The sequence below is a fragment of the Fusarium vanettenii genome (assembly GCF_000151355.1).
Source record: "Fusarium vanettenii 77-13-4 chromosome 4 genomic scaffold NECHAsca_19_chr4_3_0, whole genome shotgun sequence".
NCBI classification, from domain to species: domain Eukaryota; kingdom Fungi; phylum Ascomycota; class Sordariomycetes; order Hypocreales; family Nectriaceae; genus Fusarium; species Fusarium vanettenii.
In genome coordinates, this window is record NW_003315866.1 from 211,785 (window position 1) to 223,987 (window position 12,203).

Here is a 12,203-nt window from a genome sequence, read left to right on the forward strand (position 1 = left end):
GCCTCGCAGTCGCGAATCGCAAGGCTGCCCAGGGATGTTGTCCATCCGAGAAAGAAAGAAAAGCCACAGTCGCAAGCCAAGGTGTTGGGAGCCAGTCGGGAGCGACCAAGTCCCTGATGCACGGCGTTGAGCCACGCTTCCAAACGCTGGGCCCTGTGACGTGTGTCCCTTTCTCCTCTAGTCCGGAACGACAGTGTACCGAGCGGGAAGCTTTCGTCAACAGGGACAAGGGGGTTGTCATTTCGCTTCATATCCCAGCTCAGAGTGATTGAATCGTGGTCAATTGGAGTCGATCCTACTATTAATCGTAGTTTGGCATCCATTGCTACCTAGCCAAGACCAGCTAGAAAGCTTCCTGAGCTCCCTCTTCTTCCATGAGCCTCCATTATCCCAAGATGAACATCTCCACTCATGTAAATGCTTCATCCACCCCTGTCAAAAGCTCAAGCCTCCATCATCCCCAGCATTCAACACAAGCCTCTGATATCACATCTACAGTTTTCGTCATCGCGATAACAATAAATGCCTCCATCTCCAAAATGTCATTCAACAACCTATCTTCTCTCCCTTGACATTCCAAGCCCACTCCCAACCCCAAACTTTCCCAATCATCCCAAGACATCCATATCAAACCCCATGCACAGACATCCTGTACCTTGGCTTCTCCGCTAACGCCCAATGACACTAGCGCCCTACCTTAATTCTCCCACCCCCAGGCACAAGAGACAGAAGAAAAAATGGAACAGGTCCTTCGTCCCCAATTGTTGAGCCCCAAACCCGAAATCTGGATCCATGTATCAGGTTCCTCTACCAATTAGATGTCCTCTCGGGGTCCCGCGGGCCGCCGCAGAGCCGCAGCCTTGAGCGGTCATCCTCCGAGTCCCAACATTGTAGGCGTGTCCGGGATGCCGGCAAATCCAAAGCAAAAGATTGCAGGTTTTTGATTCAGAGATAGACAGACACACTGCTGCGCTGGGCCAGCGGAACTTGCAGTACGTATTCCCCCACCACCCCCCTTTGAGGGTTGAGGTTGGAACGTCATGCAAGATGCCCGATGCCGATCTCTTTTCCCTTGACTTTGCAGGGCCCAATGGTGAGCAGGGTATTCTACAGTTGAGCTTCAGAGTTACACCCGGTATCTCAGGTTAGCTTGTCTTGAGGCATCAACGCTCAACATGATGATCTTCACCACCGTCTCGTGTAATCTCAACGGCTTGTTGCGCGCGTTGCAGGTTGGAAACTCAATTCATTGCTGGCGCCGAGTACTGAGCATGATGAATAGCAATCTCTGTGAATCTGTATCATCTTGCCATCCCATATCGGGGATCCCCCATCACATCACCGCCCCACTGTCAATCTGAAATCTAGAAACAGCACTTAATGGTATCAAGTTGTGTATTGGGCGTTTTCAAGGCCGGGCATCTCCCAGTCCTCAAGCTAAGGTATACTATCGTACGCCTCCACAGTCTGTATCTACTCCTCATCTCTTCTCCCCCTCCCCTGATCAACAAAGGAAAATAAGATAGGTTTAACTAATTCACGGGCCGCCGTTTGTCGTTCGCCAGCCTTGTCAGACATCGAACCACTCCCCACACTGTCGATGTCGCCCTCTCCGCCCCCGCGAGGGAACCAGAAGTAGCCTCGCATCATCTTCCCCAGTATTACCCGCTCGCCAGCTTGAGCCGTCAAGGCCAGCCGGGCAGCCTGGTCGATGACTCGCTTTGCAGCGGTACACCCCCGTCCCTTCAGGCCCGGCCAAGGTGTGTAGTATGGTATAGTACCTCGTAGGTATAAAGCCTGGCCAGGCCCCTCGGGATAATAAAAAAAAAAAATATCAGATGCCATCTCTTCATAACGTCCATAAACCCCGTTGCCGAAACCCCATGTACCCAAACAAGCGGTATTAGTAACGAAGTCTGCCAGAGAGACAAGAATGGATTCCGTAATCATCATCAACACCGTCTTCAAAGCGCCTGCTGTGAACCATGCCGAGCCGTCCCACCCCTTCTTGTATGATGGATATCCTTGACCGAGGTGAAAATGCTGCCAATTTTGTAACCGCTCGAACCGCTGTGAAGCAAAACCAAATGAAAGAAAATCGTAAACTGGGACAGTTTCGAAACGTTGTGAGGAAGAAATCCCTTAGTAGGTCTCTCCCAGATCGCTCAGTTTCCTGTGCCCAGCAGAGATGCTGGATCTCATTGGCCCGTTGCTAGTCCGTCGACCACCGCTCTGGCGCCGAGTTGCCGGCATAGGAATACCGCTGCCAGGGCCCGGGATACCGCTCATAGCTCCTTCAGGGTCTAGCTTGGAGTATGTGCCTCTACGGCTTGGGGTCCGGAACTCGGACTCATCTTCCTCCTCCAGGTCAAGATGGCTGATGCTGGCAGAGTGACCGTGAATCGAACCTCCAAGTGATGAACGGGGCCGGCCCATAGGAGTTCGCGTTCCTGTGAGAGATGTTCGAGAGACAGGTCGCGGGATCATGTCTCCAGCGGTTCGTGAAGGTGGCCGAGCATACGACGAGACGCTAGCACGTGAGCTGGGCCTGCTGATTTCTGAGTCGGGACCCCCACGGTTCGGCAGTGGTCCAAATGACAGCCGGCTGACCCCAGATGTGCTAAGTCGGGGCATGTGGCTACCCTTGGATGTCCCAGAGTTCTGGCAGTTGGTTGGGGTGGTGTCGTCACCGGCTACAGAAGACGCCGTAGAGCCCACAGTGCGCTTGCGAGAGCGGATCGTAACCGTTGAAGGCACGTTGCTGACTCCATAGACGGAAGAGCGCGGAGAAGCTCGTGTTGGCGTGCGCGTCGGTCCGGGAAGCTTAGATCGTGCAGAGTGCACACGAGCCTCGAGGCGTTGCATCTGCGCAGTAAGAGTTCGGATGTGCGTAAGCGAGTTGGAAGCTGGTAGCTTGTGCGAAGCCGACCGAGGTCCAACGGCGCGGCTCGCAGGGGTGCGCATAGTCGTAGTGCCGCCAGTCGAGATTCGGCTGCCAGGCGCTCTTGTCGTCTTTGTGGGAGGCTTAGCCCGGGGCTTGGGAGTAACGCTGTTGTCAGACGTTGAGGGAAGACGAGAGCGACCATTTCGAGACACAGCCGGAGTTCTTGTCGATGCGACCTTGGGCAAGGGCGCCGAGACATCCGACATGGGCGGCGAAGGAGGATCGGGGAGTTCGGACAGCGTGTCGCCATCGGGAATGGGCGACTTCGATTCGGGAGGTGTAGTGATAAGAGGTGAGCTGGCGGTTGACCCTGGGGATCCGGTGTGGTCAAAGGTTGGCGACTCGAGAACGGAGAGGTCGGTCGAGATGGTGGAAAGATGACGGGACTCCTGCTTCTTGATCTTGTCCTGAAGAAGCTCGGCCTCGATCTTGAGGTCGCCCAGCTCCTCGCGCAAGCGCTGAGATTCGATGCGAAGTTGCTCACGCTCCTGCTCGCCCATCTTGATCTCCTCCTCCATCATGACGGCCCTCTCAATAGCCTGGTTGTACTTGGATTCCATGTCCTCCAACGATGACGTGGTGTTGCGCGCCTGCCGCTCAAAGTCGTCGTTGGCCACCTCAATATCCCTCAGTTTCATTTGCAGAGTCCGGTTCGAGTCTCGCAGTGTCGTGATTTCCTTCTCGAGCGCATTCTGGGATGCGCTGGCCTCCGTCTTGGACTCTCTGTATTTCCTCTGCGCGCGACAACGTAGCCGTCGAGTTAGCCAAGTGTCCTGCTGGTCGGGTCTGTATTCTGTTGGGGATGTGTCGACTCACCTTCCACTCCTCCACCTCAAAGCCCAAAGTTTCGGCCTTTTCTTGCAAAATGCGCTCCTGCTTCTCTGCCCTCTCGATATCCTTCTCCAACTCCTGCTCCAACTCCTTGCTCGACTCTCTGAACTCGGCGAGTTCTGACTCAAGCTGCTCGTACTGCGCCTTGTACCAGTTGAGGGTGTCCTCGGCGGTGGCTTCCGCGCCGGGCGGGGATGAAGGGGGTTCTGAAGCCATGACGGATAGTAGCGATCGGGTATCTAGATGGTTTGGCTCGATCGGGTTCGCATGGGTGTGGTTTGGCTCGGGTAGGGAACCAAGGTACGGGGTTAGGGTCGGCGGTGACGACGGTGTCGGAGGCTGGGGCTGGGGTGATAAAATAGGGTGGTCGAAAAGAAAAAGGACGGAACAAAGACGTCGTCTCTTTGTGTGCAGACTGTGTCTTTCCGTTGCGCAGCTGTTGGCCTCCGTCAGTCGGCGTCTGGGACAAGAACAGGCGGGGGATGTTACTCACCGACCAAGTCGTCCGTTCGCAATAGGATAGACAGTGGGAATAAGAGGGCTTCCTCCGGAATGGAATCACCTCTTTGTCGAGCGGCAGCCGCACTTACCTTGGGTCTTACCTTATCCTGCTGCTGTTGGGGTTAGTATTCGCGGCCGCTGAAGCGCGGAGTTCCAAGGGAAACGTCGCCGCCAATGCTGGGTGATGGTTGTTGGATGTTAAAGGGTGTTTGCTGTTTTGGCCTGTGACGACCGCTGTTGATGCGACACATCGCGCCCCCCATTCTCCTTGGGCCGGCATCATGCACTAAGCCCCTTGGGGCAAGGTTATTGGCAGCCATGGGCAACAAGGGCGCTTTCGGTCCCCTTCTCGACCCCACCATTGGGCAACAGTGTGTTTCTTCTTCACGTGACTTGCATCTGAAGCCAGTCCTGCGCTTTAAGCCACCTTTGTCCCATTGTTTCCAACTTTCCCCTTGTTCTAAGAATGGGTTCAAGTCAGGATTGACAAGGTTAGAGAGGTTCTTCATGTGTCAGGGGCACAATTGCTTTTTGCCATATCATCAAGAATTGAGTGCGGGACGCTATGTTTGCCGAAGCGCACGTACTTTCTTTTGCTCTGTCCACGTAGGGCTCAGACTTGTCCAAATAGGACACGTTCTTGAGTCGTATTCATCCAGACTATCTACATCTAGATCATAACCCCGTCAATAATTGAAGCCGCCAAAGTATACTGACGCCATACTTACCATATTTCTAGCGCTACGACCCAGCGTAAGCCGCCAAGAATGCAACAGAGCCCAGACCAGGGGTTCTCCAGGGGCTGTCGGTCTTTAAGGTCTGCATGTTGCTCGTCAAGGGTATTGGCATACAACGTGGTAGTATTTAATATCGATAAGCAATTGACTACGAGAGTTCATGGCCCAAGAGATAGCGGTGTGCAATGCTGTCTGAGAGCATAATCTTTTGTATGTGTACAGTCCAGTTTGACCAAAGGATGGATCTACCTATTTTTCCACGGACCTCGCCCGCTCCAAGAAAAAAATACAAAGGGCCGAAACCAACGCTTCTAAGTTAAAATGATAGGGGTGCTACATGAATAGCTTTGTGTTGGCCCGCTTCCTGCTTGTCCGGGCCCTCAAGTGTTGTGGTACAGGGTGGTTGTGAATATGGGTCCAAACCCGTGGGACCCAACTCCGCATTAATAGATGCAAGTATTGACAGACGTAAAATAATAGAAATCAATATACCAACTGATGCCTGGTCTTCTATAGTCTTGCCCCTCCAGCTCTCCAAGCACCTCTAACTCTTCTTGCTCCCGCTGCGGCTGCACCAAAGTTGTGTAGTCTCTCTCCTATCAGGTATGCTTCGTCACGGATACGGGCTGTCCATCCGTTGAATACCTTGACCAACCCAACCGTATTCTTAACGAGTAGGGCTGTGAGTGCAACGGCTGGGTACGATTGACGATACACAATCGCCAACCTTGCCACTTCCGCCAGCTCATTCGCACCGGGTCGAGCGCCTGCAATCAAGCCGTACTTGATGAGGCCGTCGGTGATGGCTGGAGGTCCCAGGATTGCCGCCGCTGATATGGCCAGACCAGGGACAACAAAAGCTCTAGTCAAAACTCCAATATCGGGGTGCATCCAGCCGCGCCGTAGCACCGTTCGCACGGCAACTGCAAGTCGAGTATCCGCGAACAAGGTCGTAACCATGCGAGCGCCTAGCTTGAGATAGAGCAGACCGAGGGTCCAAGCCTGAATGACTCGGACTGTATGACGGCTTGCCTCGGATCCTCCCTCTCTTGATGCCTGAACTGACGCCGCGGTAGGTGGGTACATATATGTGTGGAGAGGAATTGCCAGATATAGCTCCAATAGCCCTGATACAAGGAGTGGGAATACCACGAGGAGGAAGAAATAGGCATAAACCAGCTTCGCTCCTCGCAACAGGACAGTAGCGGTGCGCCAGCCGATCTCTCCAGCAGTCAGCCACTCCCAAGACTTTTGTGCCCCGCGCTGCACGTTGGAACACACGCTTCGGATGTGAAAGACCAGATAAGCGATGGAACCGAGGAGGTAAACACCAATGCTAAAGGCATAAATGTCGTTGGTTCTGATGTGCTCCGGGATCAGCATCTTAAACATTCGCCGGCCAAACACCAACGGGATGATGGTGAAGCCAACTCCAGTGATCGCCGCAAACACCCAGATAAATAGGATGAAGAGAAAGATTCTCGCGCGGAAGTGAGGAGGGATGTACACCATCTGATACTGAGGACCGGCGTACAGGTCAGTGTCATCTTGCTTGTCCTTTCTCCGGCCGCGCTCGTCAACCTCGAGGAACACCCTTTTGCCTTTGGGAATCTTGACGCGGTCCGAGGCTGGAGCGCGAACAAAGTGACCACTTTGGTTCAGCTGGTTAGCGTCCCTTAGACGATTCTTCGCCCGAGTGAGAGCGTGAATTTCGCTCTGGGTGAGAGGAGCTCTAGGCTTGGCATCACCCCCATCGAAAAAGTCTGTCCAGGTCTTGGGAACAACATGATACTTGTGGTTCAGCTCCAAGAAGAAGCACTTGTACCAGGGAAGTTCTCGAAACCTGCGGTCAGCTCCAATATGGAGGCTTCCCTCTTCGTCGATTCTGCGCTCGCCAAACAGGAAGAAGGTGAGTCGCAAGCTGCGCGCACATGTCCTGAACCACCACGTATACATGGCGTGAAGCCCATCGCCAGGCTTGAAGAAGTTAACTGCAAGCGGCATGAGGAAGTTGTAGAAGAGGAGGTCGACTGGAAACTCGAGGACCGGCTCATTGGAGGAATAGTGAACCGGGAGGATATCAGGCACGGAGTAGGAGAGACCCCATACAACACCACCCAGGCAGACAATAACAAGTGCGCCATACACAAATGCCGAGAAGAGAATCTTTCTCAACTGTGTCATTAGGTTCCTTTCTAGGACGTCACGAACAGGGTGAAACTCGGGATCATCCGGGTCACGAATGAAGTCTGTTGCAAAGTTAGCTATGAAATTTGGCTTCAGAATAAGGGGGACTTACAGAGAACACCCTGTCGCATAATCTTCCTGCACATCGACACAAACAGTGCAAAGTGGAACATGTATCCAGTGCCAACGAACCAGTGAACAAAGACGGAGGTCAGAGGATAATTATAGGTGAAGAGCATCCGAGACTTGAAGGTCGTGTTCTCAAACAGGGGCAGAAGGGCACCGTCGAGAAGGAGGCCACAGTAGAGGGGGAAGACAAGCATCTCGATACTGATGATCATGATGACCTTCATGATGCCACTGGCCTGATGCAAAGTGTCAATGACACCCGCCTCCCACGCTTGCAGGATGTGACCCCTCGAGAATGGGCTTCCTCGCTTCAGGTACATGGCGCCAGCGAAGAAAATCGTCACATAACCAGCTAGGATGGCCCAGAAGCGATCCAACCCAGACCAGTAAGCCAGGACAGGATTGATGATAGCTGGTCCATCGGGCTCGCTGAGATCAATGACCCAGAAGTTCGGGTTCAGGAACGCGGATGAAAGAGCGAGCAGGTTGGACCAGGCCATGTCGCCTGCGGAGGTGATAGTCTCCAGAGATAGGCCAGTTGATAGCAGACCACCCCCGAGAACGAAGCCCACCGAGTCACTAATGGTTGTGAAAACAGCGCCAATGTTCTGCTTGACAGCAATGAGCGCACCATGACTGATGGCAGAAAAGTTCTGCATTTCCGAGGCGGACATGGGAAAGTCCATAAACGCATAATCCAAGACTCGGGAGCCGGCGCTCGTCCACAACATCCAGGCAGCCTTTCTGGCTGATAGGACTTGAGATCCAATAAAGCCTCCAATGATGCCGGTGAACATGTCAATGATGTTCAGAATAACCCAAGAGGCCAGACCGGCGGCCATGACAGCAGCATCCTGAAGAAGCTTTGAGAGCTCAAAAAGCAGGCGAACTAGGCGCATGGGGTTGGCAAGAATCCAAACGCTTACACGTCCAATGTTGTATGGAACAAAGATGCAAGCAAAGATTGTCACCGAGACGAGGACAGCACAGAAGATGGCATTCTGGAAGAGTCCAGCGATAGGACCTCGCATGCCAATCAACTCCATGACTCCCTCAAAGTCTTCCAATTCTTCCATAGCTTCTTGGTCAAGACCAGGTCCGGGGGCATCACCAAGATCCTCGGGCTCGTCGTCAACACCGCCGACTCCGGGGGGATCGTCCCGGCCAAGGTCGTCAAGGTCAAATTCCCATTCGTCAAGATCATTGCGAAGGTTGCCAATATCGTCGTCGGCGTGGTGGAGATCTTGAAGGGCGTGTTGCTGCTCGTCCAAGTCGCCCCACATGAAATCGGTCACCCTTCCGACAAGGCCAGGTGCCGGGCCATCATCCTGACCACCGGCAGTCGCGGCAGCAGCATTGCCCTGGACAGGTAGTTGTGCTTCTGGAGTCTCTCGTCTATCATGGTGGTGGTCATCAAGAGGAAGGCGTTGATCCTGTTGACCCCTGAACTCGCCAAAGTCATGACGAACGCTTGATGGCTCGGGCTCATCAGGTACATCGGATACATCAGTTTCATCGAATCCCGTCACAGCTACATCGCTTCTTGGCCCAGAACGGGATTTCTTGAACTTGCCGTACGGGCCACGGGCCGGGGGTTGGTCACGGGCCTGGGAGGAAGAACCCTCCTCCTCGGGGTTTTGGGGGAGGCCAGCGAATGACCAGCTGTTGTTGGCCAATGGATTGATAGTGTCATGGAGTTGAGGGCCGTCAGATACGGCACGCGGGCGAGAAGGGTTTGGTGACAAGGCTCCTGTCCAGGGATCTATCTCAAAGTCCTGATCAGGAAGAGGGGGTAGCGGTTCCTTATCCTTCCCCTTTCCGGATGCCGAATCGCCAGCTTCATCAAAGGAGATGGGGAATTCCTCAGAGGGAGGGGTGAAGGCCTTTCTGGATGAGCTTGCTGCGGTGGAACCTGGGCTTTCTGGGTGGTCTCTTCCATCAGCTTGTTCTGCATGTCGGGCAACGTCAGATGGTCCGCCTTCTCGATCCCGGATGGATCGGCGCGTAACGTCCACCCAATATGCAAGTCTGTCCTGAAGCCCTTCTTCTTCGATAATCTGCAGGATTCTCTCAGCTTCGCCGCCTGCCTTGTGGTATATGCGCATGTAGTCATAAACCGTAGAGGGCTCCTCGGCAGCAACTGGATCAACAGGACGAGGCTCAACAGGACGAGGTTCAACATGACGAGGCTCAAAATGGAGAGCCTCAACAGGACGAGGCTCAAGAGGAGAAGACTCGGATTCAACCATCCCTACAGGAACGCGAAGATCGGATGATGGTCGACGGAGGAGTCGTATGTTAGCAACCTGCTCGACCTCGGCAGCGAAAGCTTCATCGGGGCCGATAAGAGGCATATCCCCATCATCCAGAGTTTCGTCATCCGACTCATCGGGACCCCGCAGGTCTTCTGCAATCTCAGCCCGGACAAGCATGGGTTCTTGGGCTGCCAGGGGATTTTCGGGGCCGGCAAAGGCTGCGCGCATGTTCATTTCGGGCTGTTGCTGAACGACATAATCCCTGACCAAAATGACCAGAATGAAGCAAATGATGACCAAGACAGTGATGATTTGACCCTCAATAACCGAAATAACGGTCCGATTAAGCGTTGGGTTCCGGGTGAGGTTGTTCAAGAAAGCCACCTCCCCAAGTAACGAAGGTGGCGCTGTGCCAATCGATGCAGCTTCCAATGAGGCATTGACAGATTCCAGAGATGAGTCGGATCGATCAAACCTGACGGGTACTCCCAGCGAGCCTAGGAGAATGCGCATCAAAAACTCGGAGATATTCTGGCCAGAGAGGGTTTCGAGGAGGGCTTCGGCGGCTGAAGCAGATGTCGTCGTGGGCGCAAAGAGGGGACTCGAGGGACATGTCCCGGTATCGAGGCCTGCAGCCAGTTGAAGTGCTGCATCCGTAGTTTCATTGTTGTGCGAGAGCATAGAAGTGTTGCCAAAGCCTTCATCGCTGACCCAGAACATGAATGACCAGATGGATCTCATAAAATAGGGCAACCAGCATAGCCAGACGCTGATGGCCATGGCAGCACGAAGCCAGACCAAGACATTCCGAAACAAATATTTGGCCAAATGTCCAACAAAAACGTGTACCGGGAGGGACTGAGGCATGTCGGGCGCGTACAGCTTGGTAAAACGGAACGACGTCTTGCAAAGCTCGCAGTACTTTTTCTGAGAATGGGAAAGCCACTCCATCAAGCAGTCCTGGTGGACATATTTGATACTACCACTGCATTTGCACGGGTAGAAGAGAGGCTCTTCCGGAGTCGCCTCCCCTCTGCAGATTCGACAAATCCCAGGTGCAGCATCTTGATTCTGATTCATGTCATCGGATCGAGTGGCGGCTCGGTGAAGGCCCTTAAGCTTCATGCTCGAGGTGAGGTCCTCCATGACGGCAAATAATATTCAGCGATGGCGATTCGAGAAGAAATCGATCGCGCCCACGAGGGGCTTATTGTGAAGGAATTGTTGGGAGAACCATGCGCTGGCCGATCAAGAGGATGTTCGAGGGGCGCGAGAGGACCTAAGACCGGGGAATCGAAGCGGCGAACGGGACACGAAGGCAGGAAAAGGTGACCTGACAAGTAAAGTAGCGGCAACAATGCAGTCGGCCAAGCCGGTGAGCATGTGCCTCTTCAGTCGAGAGTGAAGAGTCGACAAGGTGACCGGGAGTAGTCGTCGGCCTCAAAATAGAGGTGATGAGACGTGGTGGTTAATAATTCCACAGTGGCTGTCGGCCTGGGCTGCAACTACAGTACCGCCACTCCGACCCCACAAGACGCAACACGGCGGAGAAAGGTACGGTTGGCGGAATCCAGCCCCAACGCAATGCGATGTGTGAGTTCCGAAACGGCGAGCGAGGCTTCGGAGAAGTAGATAATCCGACATCGCTGCTTTCCGTGAAATCTCACGTGTCAGAGGCAGCACTGGCAGTTTGATGTGCGCAGCTGATGTCATGGACCGAGAGGCGCGTGTCACATGGGAAATGATCATCGTTTGAGAGCATGATGAAGCTGAACCAGGAGATTCGTGATGGTCATGATCGATTGCGATGGATCTGGTCTGTTCAAGATGGCTCTTGTTACTTTGAAGAGTTGTTAATATTGGAATTAATGGTAAGGAAACGCAGCCGAGGCTTGATGGTAAAACACGTTAAAATAACCGTAGTTACCATCACGGCATCCCCTGACGTTCCATGTTTGGAGTCCTGATAAACGATTCACGTTGCCCCAACCTCCAGATCACGACTCTGCATTCCAGTCAAAATAGCAACCAATCAGTGCCAGTAATCTTGTCTCTCGGATCCCAAAAAGCCATGATGCCACAGAAAATCTGGACCAAAGCAAGCTTCTGCGCTTCTCCATGACGTCGCAACCATCCATCAAGTGTTTCGAAGATGCAGGACAGGCTGCAAATCGCTGAGCAAATGCCGCTAAAAGTGCCAGGCCGCGCTGATGCGAACCGCTAAAACCTGGTGGGGGAACGGATGACACCACTGTACATGCGCTGGTGCCCTCCAATTCCAACCAAGGAACAACGACTTCAGCTCCGGTGTTGCCATCATTCCTGCCCTCTTGTTCATCTCCTGGTAGAAAAATAATAAAAGGTCAAAGAAGCTCACACAAGTGACCGTTTGTGTTGCACGTTCAAGCCCATCGTCTCGCTCTCGTCTCGAGTTACGTCGCAGAAACACTCCTGCTCCTGTTCCGAGATCCATCACGCTTGCCGGACTGACCCCCTGCAGCCTATCCAAAAAGTAAGCACCTCTCCCCGAGCTTCCCAGTCGAGTCGCTCGCTGGCCGAAAATTCCCAACTTGGCTTCGTGGATCGTGAAACTGACTGGCAGGAAGGGCTGGATACGTC

At 53.6% G+C, this 12,203-nt stretch overlaps 1 protein-coding gene across 1 annotated transcript; it reads right to left on the reverse strand.

Annotated features, from left to right (window-relative positions):
• Nucleotides 1-5,243: 5,243 nt before the first annotated feature.
• NECHADRAFT_68793 (uncharacterized protein) lies at nucleotides 5,244-10,709 on the reverse strand (the record flags this gene model as incomplete). Its single annotated transcript, XM_003045555.1, has 5 exons — nucleotides 5,244-7,262; nucleotides 7,313-8,762; nucleotides 8,799-8,860; nucleotides 8,915-9,488; nucleotides 9,540-10,709. 5 exons carry the CDS (start codon nucleotides 10,707-10,709, stop codon nucleotides 5,524-5,526), a joined length of 4,995 nt encoding a protein of 1,664 aa, XP_003045601.1. The 3' UTR covers nucleotides 5,244-5,523.
• Between the last annotated feature and the right edge of the window lie 1,494 nt (nucleotides 10,710-12,203).